General features: G+C 39.9%; 1 protein-coding gene and 1 long non-coding RNA gene across 2 annotated transcripts; both read left to right on the top strand.

The window, feature by feature from the left end:
* The first annotated feature begins 779 nt into the window (after positions 1 to 779).
* Positions 780 to 8,983, top strand: LOC117475046. Its single transcript, XR_004555139.1, has 3 exons — positions 780 to 913; positions 1,008 to 1,036; positions 8,914 to 8,983. It is a non-coding gene; the product is annotated as an uncharacterized LOC117475046 (long non-coding RNA).
* A 3,556-nt stretch (positions 8,984 to 12,539) lies between these two features.
* Positions 12,540 to 15,208, top strand: LOC117475038. The gene is made up of 7 exons (XM_034121099.1): positions 12,540 to 12,606; positions 12,752 to 13,081; positions 13,203 to 13,475; positions 13,618 to 13,707; positions 13,800 to 13,828; positions 14,220 to 14,288; positions 14,843 to 15,208. Exons 1-7 carry the CDS (start codon positions 12,546 to 12,548, stop codon positions 14,987 to 14,989), a joined length of 999 nt encoding a protein of 332 aa, XP_033976990.1. The 5' UTR covers positions 12,540 to 12,545; the 3' UTR covers positions 14,990 to 15,208.
* The last annotated feature ends 4,837 nt before the right edge of the window (positions 15,209 to 20,045 follow it).

Genomic DNA, 20,045 nt, shown 5'->3' with positions numbered 1-20,045 from the left:
ACAACAAGGTCCAGACTCTGATGTTGATCTGTCTGTTGTTAACAGTGAGTATTTACATTATAATGTTTCCAAATAGTCTTCTTAAAACAATACACTGAAACATAACAATAATAATGATTACAGGGATGATGTTAATGTTACTCTTGTTGTCTTTCTCTCACAATATCTCCATCTTCAGTGACTGAACATCAGGACAATGATGAGGTGACGTTACGCTGCTCTGTGTCAAGATATAGATGGTGTACATACTCAGTGAAGTGGCTGCTTCAGGGTCAAGATGTGGTTAAAGATCACAGAGACATAAAGACATCACAGTCTTCCTGCTCTGCTTCTGTGACATTTCTGACTTCTCATTTTAGTAACACATCACGGTTTGAGTTGTTTACTTGTAATGTAACTGATGATTACACTGAAGAAGTACATCTGTTTCTCTTCAATCCTCAGTCCTCAGGTGAGAACATGATGAGCTGTTTAAGTTACTTCAATCTGACATGAATAATCACCCTAAATATTTGTTTGTTTTACAGAGGTTGCTGACTAAATAGTTTGTCGAGTTGTGTTTATTTGTTTAGGTGAGGACACAAAACCAGCAACAACAACAACAACAACAACAACAACAACAACAACAACAACAACAACAGCTAAACCCAACTTAAAAGCAGGTAAGGTTTAAAGTGATTTACTTGTAAAGTGTTTGATGGTTACAGGACAGAACACCAGCTGTTTCTCTTCAGTCCTCAGGTGATGTTGTTGATTCAGAGTTTAAAGACAAAGAGATAGAAACCTCTGAGTATATGTAACTCTTGTAACTTCTCTCTTCCAGGTTGGTGGTGGTGGATCATCGTTGTGATAGTGGGTGTTGCAGCACTCACAATAATCACTGTGGCTGTCATCAGACGGAAGAGGACTCAAGGTGAGGACATTCACACATTATACTTTACAAACAACAAGCTTTTGATGAATATGGATTTTAACCCAAGTTTAATTTATTTTGTATTCTTTTGAAGGGAATGAAACGCAGACGGATGACAACGTGGTGAGATAAAACATTTTGTTATTCACTTTTCATTTTGAATTTAACCATCAAAGTTGATCTTTGAGACGACTCTTTAAAGTAGAGACACTACATACTGATATACACCTGAACATCAGCAGGAGAGGACTCTTTAAAGTAGAGACACTACATACTGATATACACCTGAACATCAGCAGGAGAGGACTCTTTAAAGTAGAGACACTACATACTGATATACACCTGAACATCAGCAGGAGAGGACTCTTTAAAGTAGAGACACTACATACTGATATACACCTGAACATCAGCAGGAGAGGACTCTTTAAAGTAGAGACACTACATACTGATATACACCTGAACATCAGCAGGAGAGGACTCTTTAAAGTAGAGACACTACATACTGATATACACCTTACCATCAGCAGGAGAGGACTCTTTAAAGTAGAGACACTACATACTGATATACACCTGAACATCAGCAGGAGAGAACTCTTTAAAGTAGAGACACTACATACTGATATACACCTGAACATCAGCAGGAGAGAACTCTTTAAAGTAGAGACACTACATACTGATATACACCTGAACATCAGCAGGAGAGAACTATTTAAAGTAGAGACACTACATACTGATATACACCTGAACTTCAGCAGGAGAGGACTCTTTAAAGTAGAGACACTACATACTGATATACACCTGAACATCAGCAGGAGAGAACTCTTTAAAGTAGAGACACTACATACTGATATACACCTGAACATCAGCAGGAGAGGACTCTTTAAAGTAGAGACACTACATACTGATATACACCTGAACTTCAGCAGGAGAGGACTCTTTAAAGTAGAGACACTACATACTGATATACACCTGAACATCAGCAGGAGAGAACTATTTAAAGTAGAGACACTACATACTGATATACACCTGAACTTCAGCAGGAGAGGACTCTTTAAAGTAGAGACACTACACTGATATATACCTGAACATCAGCAGGAGAGGACTCTTTAAAGTAGAGACACTACATACTGACATACACCTGGACATCAGCAGGAGAGGACTCTTTAAAGTAGAGACACTACATACTGATACACCTGAAAATCAGCAGGAGAGGACTCTTTAAAGTAGAGACACTACATACTGATACAACTGAACATCAGCAGGAGAGGACTCTTTAAAGTAGAGACACTACATACTGATATACACCTGAACATCAGCAAGAGAGGACTCTTTAAAGTAGAGACACTACATACTGATATACACCTGGACATCAGCAGGAGAGGACTCTTTAAAGTAGAGACACTACATACTGATATACACCTGAACATCAGCAGGAGAGAACTCTTTACAGTAGAGACACTACATACTGATATACACCTGAACATCAGCAGGAGAGGACTCTTTAAAGTAGAAACACTACATACTGATATACACCTGAATATCAGCAGGAGAGGACTCTTTAAAGTAGAGACACTACATACTGATATACACCTGAACATCAGCAGGAGAGAACTCTTTAAAGTAGAGACACTACATACTGACATACACCTGGACATCAGCAGGAGAGGACTCTTTAAAGTAGAGACAATACATACTGATACACCTGAACATCAGCAGGAGAGGACTCTTTAAAGTAGAGACACTACATACTGATAAACACCTGAACATCAGCAGGAGAGGACTCTTTAAAGTAGAGACACTACATACTGACATACACCTGGACATCAGCAGGAGAGGACTCTTTAAAGTAGAGACACTACATACTGATACACCTGAACATCAGCAGGAGAGGACTCTTTAAAGTAGAGACACTACATACTGATATACACCTGAACATCAGCAGGAGAGGACTCTTTAAAGTAGAGACACTACATACTGATATACACCTGAACTTTCTGTATAATCCCTTTTCTTTCCCTGCAGGCTCATGATGATGAAGATGATGCACTGACCTACAGCACTGTGACGTATCGTCCACATGGTTCCGTCGCGTTGAAGCTTATCGGTGGGCGTGTCTGGCGTGCGACCAACAACCAATCACATAAATCTCCCGCCCCGGAGACACAAGCACGCGGTTTGATTGGCTAGCGCTTGTACTGGCATATGATTTGATTGGCTGACGCTTCCGTTGACGTTTGAAAAGTTGAACTTTTCTCAACTTTCAAAGCGACGCGACGGAACCACAATGCAGTTCGGCGAAGCCTCCACTGATCCCAGCCTCCTCTACGCCACCGTCAACAAACCAAAAAAATAATACAGTTTAATGCTGTATTTGAACAATTGTTATAACCATATTACAAAGGCAAAGCGAGCAGAGTTATAATAAGATTTATATTGACCATGTTTTTGCTTTTTTTGGCTTAATTACATCAAAGTGAGAGTACAACAAAACATGTGAGTCCCTCTAGAGGTGGATCGTGAGAAAGGGGCAGACATGTTGGAGATTTACTGTATTCTTAATACTTACAATGTGGGCATAATGAAGGTTTTATTAAATTGATTCTGGCTTTTTTATTACTGTTTTAAAGAGTATTGCTTTTTCTTCTGCACATTTGACTGTTTTGTATTTTACTAAATAAAGTCACCTATTAACCTTTCAAGAGTGCAGGTGTATTTCCTTGTATGGGTTTTCCTAATATGACATTCTCAAAACATCAGGTAAGTTCTTAAAGTAAGATAAGATAAGATGGACCTTTATTAATCGCCGTGGGGAAATTCAGTAGTTTAACAGCAACAGGTTAAGAATGAAAAACAGGACAGAACAGATTCACACAGATTAATACAATTAAAGATAAAATCAAAGATAAAAAGAGGGGGGAGAGGTTAAATTGTTAAAATTCTGATAATTAATACACATTTGATTGTCATGATCAGGACTGATGTTGGATAAAAATTTAAAATTTAAAATAGCATCAATAAATCGTTTTTTTATAGAAGTTTTTGGAATAGACATTTTTGACCTTTTTTTTTTAACAAAAACTGTTTTTCCATTTAAAAGTGTGTCACTTCAAAAAGCAATGTTGGTGCTAGTTATTGAAATAACATACAGAAAATAATAACATATTTGTGTGTTTCCTCCAACAACAGACTGTAAATGATGATAAAGATGATGAAGATGATGAAGATGATGAAGATGCTGAGATGCCGTGGCAATCTACAGAAAAGGTTTGAGGTTTGAACATTAGTAGTAGATTTCTCAACAAACAAATGATCAATGTAGACGGGTAAACAACAACAAACATCCCTTAAACTTCATATTATAGATAAGGTTATGTAGTGTAATGTGTGTTTGTTACTACATATAAAACTATGTATAAAACATTCAACAGTTACCTCCTCTCCCGCTGGTGACAGATGTGAGGAGTCGGACATTTTCTCAACGTAAATCAAACACCACGAAGCCCCGGTGAAATAAATTCCTTAATAATTCATAGAAACAGGTCAACAGGGAGATTCACACCTTGTGTTTCCCTCCTGTTATTCCCTCACAGAATATTAAATCATTTTTAAACAAATGTTCTATAAATCTAGAGCAGAGGTTTTCACTCTTCTTCTTCTCCATCATCTCCCACACCTAAAGACAAACTGACACACTCAAAATGTAATGTTTATGCCATTTGAAATGTTATAAAACAAGTGTTACGACCCCCTCCAAGGCCAACAACATCCCATAATGTGATCTCTCACTCTTCTGTTGCACATGTTGACACACCCACACACACACCTTACTGATAAATGACTTCCACGTCTGTTTAGGTTTGTTCAGTCCTTTGGTTTTGTTATATTGTAAATAAATCAGTCCTTTTGTTACACTTAAACTTCTCTTGTCACCCATCCTTGTTGCAGCCTATTAGCCGGGCTGTAAAGTGATAAAATAATATGCAAAAAAATTTGTGTTGATAATATTTCTAAAAAGTAATGGTATGTCAAAAAAAAGGGATAGTAAACAATATTGGAAAATATTTTGAAAAAAAAATCATTATACAGTATGTCAAACATGAAAAAAATAAAAGCATAGTATGTCGGAGAAAGTATATCGATAAATTATAAAGTATACGGTATAGTGTTATTATTTCTTATGTTGAAAAATGTCATATTATGGTTTTTCATCCAATTAAAAAAAAGACTGATTTGAAAATTGTAAAAAAAAAGTAAAAAGTAATCATATGAAATTATTTATACTTCATTAGAGTTCATTTAGACAATAGTTACTGTTTCCATTACTCATGTCTCTGTTTTGTATCTGGTCAACATCAGTGGTTTAGACCTGCAGAGCTCTGCTGCTGCTGCTACCACAGCCACAACAAAACCTCCATCTTGGTTCTCAGAGATGCAAGAAAAACCACCAGGTCTCAGACCACTGTGTGTGCATTCAAACACCATTAGCATGTCTGTTTGCTGATAACAAATGATACATTCTCTGTACGGTTTTGCTTTAAGCACGTACCTTATCTGGTCAGCATCAGAGGGAAAAACCTCCAGACCTCTGCTGCTGTTATTAACCACATTCTCACAGAAACACTTCTTCAGTTCTCAGAAGAGAAATAAAGAAGCAGCCGGTCAGAGACTCTGACAGTCGAGAGCCAGAGACCGAGAGAGAAGCACGATGTCTGAATTCAGAAGGATCATGATGTCTTCATTCCTGATGCTGCTGCTCCACTTTACAGGTGAGGATGCAGAGAACACACTTTAAATAAAACAGCTTTAATATCACTAATGGTGCTTTACTACGTACTGTTCCTTTAACTGAGAGTGATGAGTTGTGTTTGTAACGTGGTGACTTTAGTGAACTCTGTCTGTGTTTTTCAACAGCAGCAAATGGGAAATATTCCTTCTTGAATGTCAGAGATGGAGGTGAAGCCACTTTTCCTTGTGACAATGTGATACATAATCAGGATGAGTGTAACAGTACTGCCTGGTACTTCAGTGGTTCAAGAGGTTCAGCAGCAGTAGAGCTGGTTGAACATGGGGAGATTATAGAACAAGCCAAAGCTAAATCAGACAGACTGAGAGTTACAGAGAAATGTTCTCTGGTTATAAAGAAGGTCACAGAGGAGGATGCTGGGCTTTACACCTGCAGACAGTTCAGATCAGGAGGACAACAGGGTTCAGGCTCTCCTGTTTATCTGTCTGTTGTTACCAGTGAGTATTTACATCATAATGTTTTCAAACTGTCTGGTTAAAACAATATACTGAAGCATTACAATAATTGTGATTACAGTGATGAAGGTAATGTTACTCTTGGTGTCTTTCTCTCACAATATCTCCATCTTCAGTGACTGAACATCAGGACAATAATGAGGTGACGTTACGCTGCTCTGTGACGAGACGTGGAGACTGTAGACTCACAGTGAAGTGGCTGTTTCAGGGTCGAGATGTGGATAAAGATCACAGAGAGATAAAGACATCACAGTCTTCCTGCTCTGCCTCTGTGACATTTCTGACTTCTCTTTTTAGTTACACAACAAGGTCTAAGTTGTTTACTTGTGCAGTAAGAGATGGTTACACGAGAGAAGTACATCTGTTTCTCTTCAGCCCTCAGTCCTCAGGTGAGAACATGTTGATCTTGTGTTGATAATATTTCTAAAAAGTAATGGTATGTCAAAAAAAAGGGATAGTAAACAATATTGGAAAATATTTTGAAAAAAAATCATTATACAGTATGTCAAACATATGAAAAAAGTAAAAGTATAGTATGTCGGAGAAAGTATATCGATAAATTATAAAGTATACGGTATACTGTTATTTTTTATTATGTCGAAAAATGTCATATTATGGTTTTTCATCCAATTTAAAAAAGTCTGATTTGAAAATTGTAAAAAAAAAGTAAAAAGTAATCATATGAAATTAATTATACTTCATTAGAGTTCATTTAGTCAATAGTTACTGTTTCCATTACTCATGTCTCTGTTTTGTATCTGGTCAACATCAATGGTTTAGACCTGCAGAGCTCTGCTGCTGCTGCTACCACAGCCACAACAAAACCTCCATCTTGGTTCTCAGAGATGCAAGAAAAACCACCAGGTCTCAGACCACTGTGTGTGCATTCAAACACCATTGGCAAGTCTGTTTGCTGATAACAAATGATACATTCTCTGCGCGGTTTTGCTTTAAGCACGTACCTTATCTGGTCAGCAACAGAGAGAAAAACCTCCAGACCTCTGCTGCTGTTATTAACCACATTATACACTTTAAATAAAACAGCTTTAATATCACTAACGGTACTTTACTACGTACTGTTCCTTTAACTGAGAGTGATGAGTTGTGTTTGTAACGTGGTGAGTTTAGTGAACTCTGTCTGTGTTTTTCAACAGCAGCAAATGGGAAACCTTCCTCCTTCACGGTCAGAGTTGGAGATGAAGTCACTTTGCCTTGTGACAATGTGATACATGATCAGGCTGAGTGTGAGAGTACTATCTGGCTCTTCAGGGATTTAAGTAGCTCAACAGCAGTAGAGCTGATTAATCTTGGGCAGATTGGTAAAAAAGCCAAAGCTAAATCAGACAGACTGAGAGTTACAGAGAAATGTTCTCTGGTTATAAAGAAGGTCACAGAGGACGATGCTGGGCTATACCTATGTAGACTGATCAGATCAGGAGAACAACAAGGTCCAGACTCTGATGTTGATCTGTCTGTTGTTAACAGTGAGTATTTACATTATAATGTTTCCAAATAGTCTTCTTAAAACAATACACTGAAACATAACAATAATAATGATTACAGGGATGATGTTAATGTTACTCTTGTTGTCTTTCTCTCACAATATCTCCATCTTCAGTGACTGAACATCAGGACAATGATGAGGTGACGTTACGCTGCTCTGTGTCAAGATATAGATGGTGTACATACTCAGTGAAGTGGCTGCTTCAGGGTCAAGATGTGGTTAAAGATCACAGAGACATAAAGACATCACAGTCTCTCTGCTCTGCTTCTGTGACATTTCTGACTTCTCATTTTAGTAACACACCAAGGTTTGAGTTGTTTACTTGTAATGTAACTGATGATTACACTGAAGAAGTACATCTGTTTCTCTTCAATCCTCAGTCCTCAGGTGAGAACATGATGAGCTGTTTAAGTTACTTCAATCTGACATGAATAATCACCCTAAATATTTGTTTGTTTTACAGAGGTTGCTGACTAAATAGTTTGTCGAGTTGTGTTTATTTGTTTAGGTGAGGACACAAAACCAGCAACAACAACAACAACAACAACAACAACAACAACAGCTAAACCCAACTTAAAAGCAGGTAAGGTTTAAAGTGATTTACTTGTAAAGTGTTTGATGGTTACAGGACAGAACACCAGCTGTTTCTCTTCAGTCCTCAGGTGATGTTGTTGATTCAGAGTTTAAAGACAAAGAGATAGAAACCTCTGAGTATATGTAACTCTTGTAACTTCTCTCTTCCAGGTTGGTGGTGGTGGATCATCGTTGTGATAGTGGATGTTGCAGCACTCACAATAATCACTGTGGCTGTCATCAGACGGAAGAGGACTCAAGGTGAGGACATTCACACATTATACTTTATGAACAAGAAGCTTTTGATGAACTTGGATTTTAACCCAAGTCTAATTTATTTGTTATTCTTTTTAGGGACTGATACGCAGACGGATGACAACGTGGTGGGTTCAAACATTTTGTTATTATAAAAATGTCAACACACAAAACAGTCTCAAAATGACCACAGGGTTAAAGGTCTAATAATGGCAGTACTTTATTAGGACTGTTGCCATTGATTACAATGCATGGATGTTGAATACGATGAAACCTGTACAGCAACTAGTATTACATGAAATAGGAGTTAAAGTAGGTCACATTAACGCTGCATGTTATGGAGCAGATTTTATGTTTATTTCACTGCAACAATAATCATTAATAATATTAATACATTTTATTTGTGTAGGCTGATCCTGAAGATGGTGCTTCCTACGCCTCCATCAGCTACACCAGGAAGAGCAGCAGGAAAGCCAGGGTAAGATGTATGTTGGTTATACTGATAATGTTAATAAAGGAAGAATCTATTGTTATGATTTAGAATCAAAGCATTATATAGTTTTAGTGCATGTAAATGGTCTGTAAAGGCATTTTAATGTATAGATTAACATTTGTGCCTGAAACGCCTCCATTGGACTCCTTTGTTTACTTCTGGAACATAGAGACATCACTATGTAACACCCAAACTCCTATTGGCTAGCACTCCAACACATTGATCGTTATAGGCTCGTAATCGTAAGGGGCGGGACATCTCTAAGCGGTTGACCAATCACAACAGAGCCGGCCAGCTAACCAATCAGAGCAGACTGGGCTCTGGTTTCAGACAGAGGGTGAAAAGAGGTGCTGCACTACATACTGATATACACCTGAACATCAGCAGGAGAGGGCTCTTTAAAGTAGAGACACTACATACTGATATACACCTGAACATCAGCAGGAGAGGACTCTTTAAAGTAGAGACACTACATACTGATATACACCTGAACATCAGCAGGAGAGGACTCTTTAAAGTAGAGAAACTACATACTGATATACACCTGAACATCAGCAGGAGAGGACTCTTTAAAGTAGAGACACTACATACTGATATACACCTGAACATCAGCAGGAGAGGACTCTTTAAAGTAGAGACACTACATACTGATATACACCTGAACATCAGCAGGAGAGGACTCTTTAAAGTAGAGACACTACATACTGATATACACCTGAACATCAGCAGGAGAGGACTCTTTAAAGTAGAGACACTACATACTGATATACATCTGAACATCAGCAGGAGAGGACTCTTTAAAGTAGAGACACTACATACTGATATACACCTGAACATCAGCAGGAGAGGACTCTTTAAAGTAGAGACACTACATACTGATATACACCTGAACTTCCTGTCTAATCCATTTTCTTTGCCTGCAGGCTCATGATGATGAAGATGATGATGATGGTGATGAAGATGAAGCAGTGACCTACAGCACTGTGAGAGCTCCCTCCTCTTCCTCTGCTGCCTCTCTTGATCCTAGCCTCCTCTACGCCACCGTCAACAAACCAACAAAATAATACAGTTTAATCCTGTATTTTAAACTATGGCACAATTGTTATAACCATATTACAAAGGCAAAGCGAGCAGAGTTACAATAAGAATTATATTGACCAGGTTTTTGCTTTTTTTGGCTTAATAGCATCAAAGTGAGAGGACAGCAAAACATGTGAGTCCCTCTAGAGGTGGATCGTGAAAAAGGTGCAGACATGTTGGAGATTTACTGTATTCTTAATACTTACAGCGTGGGCATAATGAAGGTTTTTCTGGCTTTTTTATTACTGTTTTAAAGAGTATTGCTTTTTCTTCTGCACATTTGACTGTTTTGTATTTTACTAAATAAAGTGACCTATTAGCCTTTCAAGAGCGCAGGTGTATTTCCTTGTATGGTTTTTACTAATATGACATTCTCAAAACATCAGATAAGTTCTTAAAGTAAGATAAGATAAGATAAGATAAGATGAGATAAGATGGACCTTTATAAATCCCCGTGGGGAAATTCAGTAGTTTAACAGCAACAGGTTAAGAATGAAAAACAGGACAGAACAGATTCACACAGATTAATACAATTAAAGATAAAAAGAGGGGAGAGAGGGGAGAGGGGAGAGGGGAGAGGGGAGAGGGGAGAGGAGAGAGAGAGAGAGAGAGAGAGAGAGAGAGAGGAGGGAGAGGTTAAATTGTTAAAATTCTGATAATTAATAGAAATGTGATAGTCATGATCAGGACTGATATTGGATACAAATGTAAAATTAAAAAATTAAAAATAGCATCAATAAATCGTTTTTTATAGAAGTTTTTGGAATAGGCATTTCTGACATTTGTTTTTTACCAACATTTTTTTTTCATTTAAAAGTGTGTCACTTCAAAAAGCAATGTTGGTGCTAGTTATTGAAATAATATACAGAACATAATAACATATTTGTGTGTTTCCTCCAACAGACTGTAAATGATGATGAAGATGCTGAAGATGATGAAGATGCTGAGATGCCGTGTAAATCGACAGAAAAGGTTTGAGGTTTGAACGTTTTTTATTCAAAGTAGTAGATTTCTCAACAAACAAATTATCAATGTAGACGGATAGACAACAACAAACATCCCTTAAACTTATACCTATAGATAAGTTTATGTAGTATAATGTGTGTTTGTTACTACAGATAAAACTATGTATAAAACATTCAACAGTTACCTCCTCCCCCGCTGGTGACAGATGTAAGGAGTCGGACATTTTCTAAACGTCAATCAAACACCACGATGGCCCGATGAAATACATTCCTTAATAATTCATAGAAACAGTTCAGCAGGGAGATTCACACCTTGTGTTTCCCTCCTGTTATTCCCTCACAGAATATTAAATCATTTTTAAACAAATGTTCTATAAATCTAGAGCAGAGGTTTTCACTCTGCTCCTTCTTCATGATCTTCTTCTCCATCATCTCCCACACCTAAAGACACACACACACACACACACACACACACACACACACACACACACACACACACACACACACACAAAATGTAATGTTTATGCCATTTTAAATGTTATAAAACAAGTGTTACGACCCCCTCCAAGGCCAACACCATCCCATAATGTGATCTCTCACTCTTCTGTTGCACATTTTCACACACCCATACACACACCTTACTGATAAATGACTTCCACGTCTGTTTAGGTTTGTTCAGACCTTTGGTTTTGTTATATTAAATAAATATGACATTTTGTTACACTTAGACTTGTCTTGTCTCCCTTCTATGAGCCGGGCTGTAAATTCAAGTCATACGCATATGCAAAGAAGTTGTGTTGAAAATATTTTAAAAAAGTCATAGTACAGTTTGTCAAACATATGAAAGAAAGTAATAGTATAGTATGTCAGAGAAAGTATACGGTATAGTATTATTATTTCTTATGTCGGAAAATGTCATATTATGGTTTTTCATCCAATTTAAAAAAAAGTCTGATTTGAAAATTGTAAAAGAAAAGTAAATAGTAAAAAGTTATAATATGAAATTAATTATACTTCATTAGAGTTCATTTAGACAATAGTTACTGTTTCCATTAGTCATGTCTCTGTTTTGTATCTGGTCAACATCAGTGGTTTAGACCTGCAGAGCTCTGCTGCTGCTGCTACCACAGCCACAACAAAACCTCCATCTTGGTTCTCAGAGATGCAAGAAAAACCACCAGGTCTCAGACCACTGTGTGTGCATTCAAACACCATTAGCAAGTCTGTTTTCTGATAAGAATTGATGTAAAAAAAACAATACTGCAAGTATTTATGGAAATGAATAATTCAAAATAGTAATATATAATGCTATATGTACATTCTCTGCACGGTTTTGCTTTAAGCACGTATCTGTTCAGCATCAGAGGGTAAAACCACAGGTTGACCTGGTTAACAACATTCTCAAATCAACTTTTTTTCTTCTTCAGTTCTCAGAAGGGAAATAAAGAAGCAGCAGGTGAGAGACTGTGACAGTCGAGAGCCAGAGACCGAGAGAGAAGCACGATGTCTGAATTCAGAAGGACCATAATGTCTTCATTCCTGATGCTGCTGCTCCACTTTACAGGTGAGGATGCAGAGAACACACTTTAAATAAAACAGCTTTAAAATCACTAATGGTACTTTACTACGTACTGTTCCTTTAACTGAGAGTGATGAGTTGTGTTTGTAACGTGGTGACTTTAGTGACCTCTGTCTTTGTTTTTCAACAGCAGCAAAGTTGAAATATTTCTTCTTGACTGTCAGACCTGGAGATGAAGTCACTTTGCCTTGTGACAATGTGATACATGATCAGGATAAATGTGACAGTACTAGCTGGTACTTTGTTGATTCAAGTAGCTCAACAGCAGTAAAGCTGGTTCATCGTGGGCAGATTGTTAAAGAAGCCAAAGCTCAATCAGACAGACTGAGAGTTACAGAGAAATGTTCTCTGGTTATAAAGAAGGTCACAGACGAGGATGTTGGTTATTACGCATGTAGACAGATCAGATCAGGAGAACAAGAATGTCCAGACTCTGAGGTTGAGCTGACTGTTGTTAACAGTGAGTATTTACATCATAATGTTTTAAAACTGTAACATTGAAACATTACAATAATTGTGATTACAGTGATGAAGTTAATGTTACTCTTGTTGTCTTTCTCTCACAATATCTCCATCTTCAGTGACTGAACATCTGGACAATGATGAGGTGACGTTAAACTGCTCTGTGACGACTTACTTATGGTGTGAACTCACAGTGAAGTGGCTGTTTCAGGGTCAAGATGTGGATAAAGATCACAGAGAGATTAAGACATCACAGTCTTCCTGCTCTGCCTCTGTGACATTTCTGACTTCTCATTTTAGTAACACACCAAGATCTAAGATGTTTACTTGTGTAGTAAGAGATAAGCTCGCAGGAGAAGAGCATCAGTTTCCTTTCATCCCTCAGTCCTCAGGTGAGAACATGTTGAGCTGTTTAAGTTACTTTATACTGATGTGAAATAGCCAGAAGATTCAGATTTGAAAGACAAAGAGATAGAAACCTCTGAGTATATGTAACTCTGAGTATATGTAACTCTTGTAACTTCTCTCTTCCAGGTTGGTGGTGGTGGATCATCGTTGTGATAGTGGGTGTTGCAGCACTCACAATAATCACTGTGGCTGTCATCAGACGGAAGAGGACTCAAGGTGAGGACATTCACACATTATACTTTACAAACAAGAAGCTTTTGATGAACCTGGATTTTAACAGTGGAAGTTAAAATCAACTCTCTGTTTAGGGAATGAAACGCAGACGGATGACAACGTGGTGAGTTTAAACATTTTGTTATTCACTTTTCATTTAGAATTTAACCATCAAAGGTGATCTTACTTTTTTTAAACAGAAAGTAGGAGTTTCTGAGGCAGCAAGATCAAAATGTGATTTAAAAAACAAAATGAGAAACAAAATACCAAATCAACACAACAGTCTCAAAATGACCACAGGGTTAAAGGTCTAATAATGGCAGTATTAATTTGGTCTGTTGCCATTAGTTACAATGCATGGAAGTTGAATACGATGAAACCTGTACAGCAACTAGTATTACATGAAATAGGAGTTAAAGTAGGTCACTTTAGCACTGCATGTTACATTGCAGATGTTATGTTTATTTTACTGCAACAATAATAATTAATAATATTAATACATTTTATTTGTGTAGGCTGATCCTGAAGATGGTGTTTCCTACGCCCCCATCAGCTACACCAGGAAGAGCAGCAGTAAAGCCAGGGTAAGATTTATGTTGGTTATACTGATGATGTTAATAAAGGAAGAAACTATTGTTATGATTTAGAATCTAAGCATTATATAGTTTTAGTGCATGTAAATGGTCTGTAAAGGCATTTTAATGTATAAATTAATATTTGTGCCTGAAACGCCTCCATTGGACTAATTTGTTTACTTCGGGAACATAATGACATCACTATGTAACACCCAAACTTCCTATTGGCTAGCACTCCAACACATTGATTGTCATAGGCTAAGGGGCGGGACATCGCTAAGTGGTTGACCAATCACAACAGAGCCAGCCAGCTAACCAATCAGAGCAGACTGGGCTCTGGTTTCAGACAGAGGGTGAAAAGAGATGCTGCAGCACAGGCAGTATGAGAAAAATAAAGAGCTTTTTGAACATTAAGGCATGGAGACATGTCACAAAATACCAATATGAACCTGAAAATGAGATCAAATATGTCCCCTTTAAGTTGTTAAATGGCTGCAATAAACAGGACTTTCAGAACTCCTTTAACGGGTGTCTCAGTTATGAGTATTTTTCCTTACCTGCAGGCTCATGATGATGATGATGTTGAAGATGATGCAGTGACCTACAGCACTGTGAGAGCTCCCTCCTCTTCCTCTGCTGTCTCCACCGATCCCAGCCTCCTCTACGCCACCGTCAACAAACAGAGAAAGAAACGGATTGTAAGGGCATAGCTAGCACTGTTATAATAAGATGGCTTAGTTGCATCAAATAGAGAGTACGGCAGCAGCTTTATGAAAACATGTGAGTCCCTCTTGAGGTGGATTTTGAAAAAAGGTTCAGACATGTTGGAGATTTACTGTATTCTTAATAATTACACCGTGGGCATAATGAAGGTTTTGTAAAGTCGATTCTGGCTTTTTTATTACTGTTTTTAAAATATATATAATTCAATGGAGTATTGCTTTTCCTTCTGCACATTTGATTGTTTTGTATTTTACTAAATAAAGTGACCTATTAGCCTTACAAGAGTGCAGGTGTATTTATTTGTATGGTGTTTCCTAATATGACATTCTCAAAACATCAGGTAAGTTCTTAAAGTAAGATAAGATAAGATAAGATAAGATAAGATGGACCTTTATTAATCGCCGTGGGGAAATTCAGTAGTTTAACAGCAACAGGTTAAGAATGAAAAACAGGACAGAACAAATTCGCAGATTAATACAATTAAAGATAAAATGAAAGATAAAAAGAGGGAAGTGAGGAGAGAGGTTACATTGTTAAAATTCTGATAATTAATACAAATGTGATAGTCATGATCAGGACTGATATTGGATACAAATGTACAATAAAAAAATTAAAAATAGCATCAATACATCGTTTTTTTATAGAAGTAGGCATTTTTTACCTTTTCTTTTTACAAAAAAATGTTTTTCATTTAAAAGTGTGTCACTTCAAAAAGCAATGTTGGTGCTAGTTATTGAAATAATATACAGAAAATAATACAGACTATAATGAAGATGCTAAGATGCCGTGTAAATCTACAGAAAAGGTTTGAGGTTTGAACGTTTTTTTATTCAAAGTAGTAGTTCTATCTCACACAGGCTCTGCCCTCTACTGGACTCTATGGGTATCTCAATCTCAATCTTTATTTATTTATATAGCACATTTAAAACAACCTTCAGTTGACCAAAGTGCTGTACAGGCAATACATATTAACCTGTTAAGCCCTGAGCCTGTTTTTCAGGTCTCAGGCTCGAAAATGACATTCCCAGAACAAATGACCATATCTTCCCTTCTAAAAGGGTTAAATTAATAATCTTTTTTCTCAAAGTAATGATAAACCTGTGAGTTGGATGTAGAAAAGTCAGAATCAATATAGATGTTTTTTATTTTAAAGAAAATTCAGATTTTACATAGTAAAAAACTAAATTATAGTGTCCGTCCAAAAATCATTTTTTACTTATAGTGAAAACCACCCTTGGATGATGGGTTAGTAGACTAAAAGCTTTAGGAATCCAAAGTACAACATATAATAAGTACCCTGTATCAAGATTGATGCAAAACAAGTGACATTTGACCTTTTTAGAGAGATTTAGCAAAAAGAAACCACTTCTGGGGTCATTTGGGTGGATTTTCCATATCTCTGGACCCCCTTGCTCAATTTTGATGGTTGACACCTCTTTCTGACCGTTAGAGCCAATAGAATCGAAGGGGGAGTCCCCCACACACACGTTGTGAAGAGAAAAGGTGGGGGCTTCGCGCATGTAATTTTGCATCAGAGTGGACCTATCTCTAGCTTTGACATCTGGAAACGGAAAAGCAGTTTTAATGCTTATGGATTATCAGAAATCATTTCAAAGGGACACAGACACATTAGATTAACCTATGGATTAACTTCAGCAGCGTTTTTATCGTTTTAATGCCATTGAAGACCACACTGGAGAGACTACAGAGCCAAGGTAAAAATGTTAGCATTTTTAGCTACCTAGCGTCACCTGTTTTGATGTCCGTTTTTGCTTATAACGTCGCAAATATGTATAATTCAGTGGTAATGTCAGTGTCAATCGATTCTGTGTCACCTCACGATGTGAATCAATGTGTTGGATGTGGTGAAAAGAGAAATAATAAGGTTTTGTGAATGATTTTCGGTGCAGTAAGGTGTTAGCATTTTTTGCTCGTTGCTAATTCAGAGGCTCAGTGTTAGCATTGTGGGTTTTCTTTTGAAAAATAAATAAAAATGATCAGTTAGATGAGTTTCTTCCCGTTACATGGATATAAAACATTCATAGTTTTATTAAACATGATAAAAAGCACAATAACTAAAAACATATTAAAAAAAACATATACAAATGTAAAAATATAATGTTCAACTAGTATTAAAAGCCAGTGCAAAGAGGTGAGTTTTTAGCTAAGATTTAAAAAGTTCAATAGACTCAGCAGTCCGGATATGTACTGGGAGGCTGTTCCACAGTCTGGGAGCTGCAACACTGAAAGCCCTGTCACCTCGGTTTTTTTTCCTGCACCGAGGAACAACCAACATATTTTGCTGAGCTGATCGCAATGCTCTACCTGGAGCATGGCGGTGCAACAACACCTACTACTCTTCATCAATGATACGCGAGCATTCACACACTGAATTTGCATAAACGTTGCTGGCCAATCAGGGCGAGCCTACCTGAATGCGAGCGCAGGCCTCACAGTATATAAGGCAGCTACACCTCCCGACTGTCAACCATTTCTCTTCAGCGAGCGAGCAACACCTGACCAGATAAACAAAAGGAAAAGTAAAGGAAATATCTTAACCCCAGCAGGCAAATGGTGTCGCCACTGCAGGAAACCCGGGCCTGTCCCTCATGCCCGGCTTAATAGCGGGCGCCGATCCCCACCAGCTCTTTTTCGAGTGTCTGGGACCAGACCACGCCGAAGACAAGCTCGAGGTGGTGGACGTGGCAGACCAGGATATGGCCAAGGCGATGCCACCAACGTTCGCCATCCCAGACGTGCGCCATCCCAGACGTGCGGGTTATGGCTCCGTTTGCTGAGGAGGAAGAAGATGACTTCGCCTCATCGGTGTCTGGCACTTCCGGGTCCGGAATCCGCGGAAGTCCACCGCACATGTCTGCCCGTCAGGACTTCCCCCTGGTGATGGCCATGGCGGCAGAACGTGTCGGACTACCACTCTCCCCACCACTGCCGCCGAAGCCGGTCAGCCGGTCAGCCGTTTACGGTCCGGCCCGCTTGGCGCAACCGGCTTTCGTCTCGCCCCCGTTGCCAGATATCTGGCAGTGTGTGGAGGCATCTTGGCAACAGCCACTGAAAACGAGAGCTCCGGTGGCAGGAATGGTAGGTATTCTGAGGGTGCGGGACGCAAGGAGACCTCATATCCCGGCGTGCCCCCCCTCGATGAGAGCCTGGCAACACATCTGCTCCCACAGCCAGCAGGCTGGGCGGAGAACCTCTGCCCCGCTACCACGTATTTTGATAGAATATTACGGCTTGGAGCACAGATGGCCGCGGCTGCAAATAACACGGGTGTGTTGGGCATCTCGCTGATTGCTCCTCCGCAAGATGCCCCCACCTCTGCCGGGTCAGAGCGATTATTTGGACCGCAGCATCGGCCAAATTAATAACCTGATCCATGGTGTGGCAGCCGCTGCTGGCCGGGTGATGTCCCTGGCCACAGTGGGATTACGCCACGACTGGCTGGGACTCCGTGACAGGATGGGGAGGGACCTGCCTAGAGAGAGCTATAGCTGGTGGCTGGCCTCTGACAGAGACCCCGCACATCAACCTTCTAGAGCTACAGGCAGTAGTACTGGTCCAACAGCACTTCAAACCCTTTCTACAGGGAAAACGTGCTGGTGAGGAGCGACAACCGCACCACAGTGGCTTACATCAACAGGCAGGGCGGAGTCAGCTCCGCCGCCTTGTTGAGCGCAGCGGAGAACCTGTGGTTATGGGCCTCAGAGAATGTTTTTATCTCTAAAGGCCCTCCACATTCCGGGACTGGAGAACAGGGGGGCCGGCTTCATGTCAAGAGGCGGGCCCCTGCCAGACGAATGGTGGTTCTCCCTGGCTCGGCAGGACAATCCACCCTTGGGGGTGGACACGTTTGCACACGAGCCATGGCCAAGAAAGCTGCTCTACGCCTTTCCACCGCTGCGTCTCATTCCCCCACTCCTGGAGAGGGTGAGACGAGAACAGTTGTCGGTCATTCTGGTAGCCCCAGGTCGCCGCTCGGCGCCGTGGTACGCAGAAGTCAAGTGACACAAATGATGGTGAGCCAGCCCTGGACCGTTCCTCAGTTCTGGGGGGCGCTGTCTCAGGAATCAGGTGCAATAGGGGTGTTACCCACTCTGGGCCAACCTCTCCAGGCTTGGCTCCTGAGAGGGACAGGCTGAGAAGGGGTGGACTGTCTGACAATGTTATTCAGACTATCCAGGCAGCAAGAGTGGGATCCACCACAGCCTGTTACAGGACGAAGTGGTTGGGATTCCAACGTTGGTGCGAGGAAAGGAGTCTAGAGCCTCTGTCCGGTACATTGGGCTCTATTCTATCCTATTTACATGCTCTACACCTTTCCACCGCTGCGTCTCATTCCCCCACTACTGGAGAGGGTGAGACGAGAACAGTTGTCGGTCATTCTGGTAGCCCCAGGTCGCCGCTTGGCGCCGTGGTACACAGAAGTGACACAAATTATGGTGGGCCAGCCCTGGACCGTTCCTCAGTTCTGGGGGCGATGTCTCAGGTAGCAGGTGCAATAGGGGCGTTACCCACTCTGGGCCAACCTCCTCAGGCTTGGCTCCTGAGAGGGACAGGCTGAGAAGGGGTGGACTGTCTGACAAAGTTATACAGACTATCCAGGCAGCAAGAGCGGGATCCACCACAGCCTGTTACAGGATGAAGTGGTTGGGATTCCTACAGTTACTGGAACTGATGCAGCTGGGCTATTGGTTCACAACCATCGACCTGAAGGACGCTTACTTTCATGTCGAAATTGCTCCAAAAAAGGAAGTATTTGCGTTTTGCCTTCCAGGGGATAGCCTACGACGCAGCACCGTAACCAGTGGCACACTAGGGATAAGTGGAATAAGTGTGCAAAATATTTAAATTGTATTTTCGGATCCTGAACGAGACCGCCGCCAGTGCGCGTCTCCCCGTTACCTGCAGAAGGAAGCCATGCACGCAGCGCAGCCCCGCTCTGTTTAACTCCAGGTGACTTTCTGCCGCTTTCCTCCGTGGTGCAGGGCTGATCGTTTCACCACAGAGGAAAGCACTTCACAAATA

This window comes from Trematomus bernacchii, unplaced genomic scaffold, assembly GCF_902827165.1.
Source record: "Trematomus bernacchii unplaced genomic scaffold, fTreBer1.1, whole genome shotgun sequence".
NCBI classification, from domain to species: domain Eukaryota; kingdom Metazoa; phylum Chordata; class Actinopteri; order Perciformes; family Nototheniidae; genus Trematomus; species Trematomus bernacchii.
This window is presented reverse-complemented; position numbering and strand designations above follow the sequence as displayed.

Bases quoted from the DNA above. Each gene is read 5' to 3' on its own strand.
- LOC117475038 (XM_034121099.1), top strand. From the start codon at position 12,546: ATGTCTGAATTCAGAAGGACCATAATGTCTTCATTCCTGATGCTGCTG. The intron at 13,708-13,799 runs GTGAGGACATTC...CTCTCTGTTTAG, and splicing joins CAGACGGAAGAGGACTCAAG to GGAATGAAACGCAGACGGAT. The intron at 13,829-14,219 runs GTGAGTTTAAAC...TTATTTGTGTAG, and splicing joins CGCAGACGGATGACAACGTG to GCTGATCCTGAAGATGGTGT.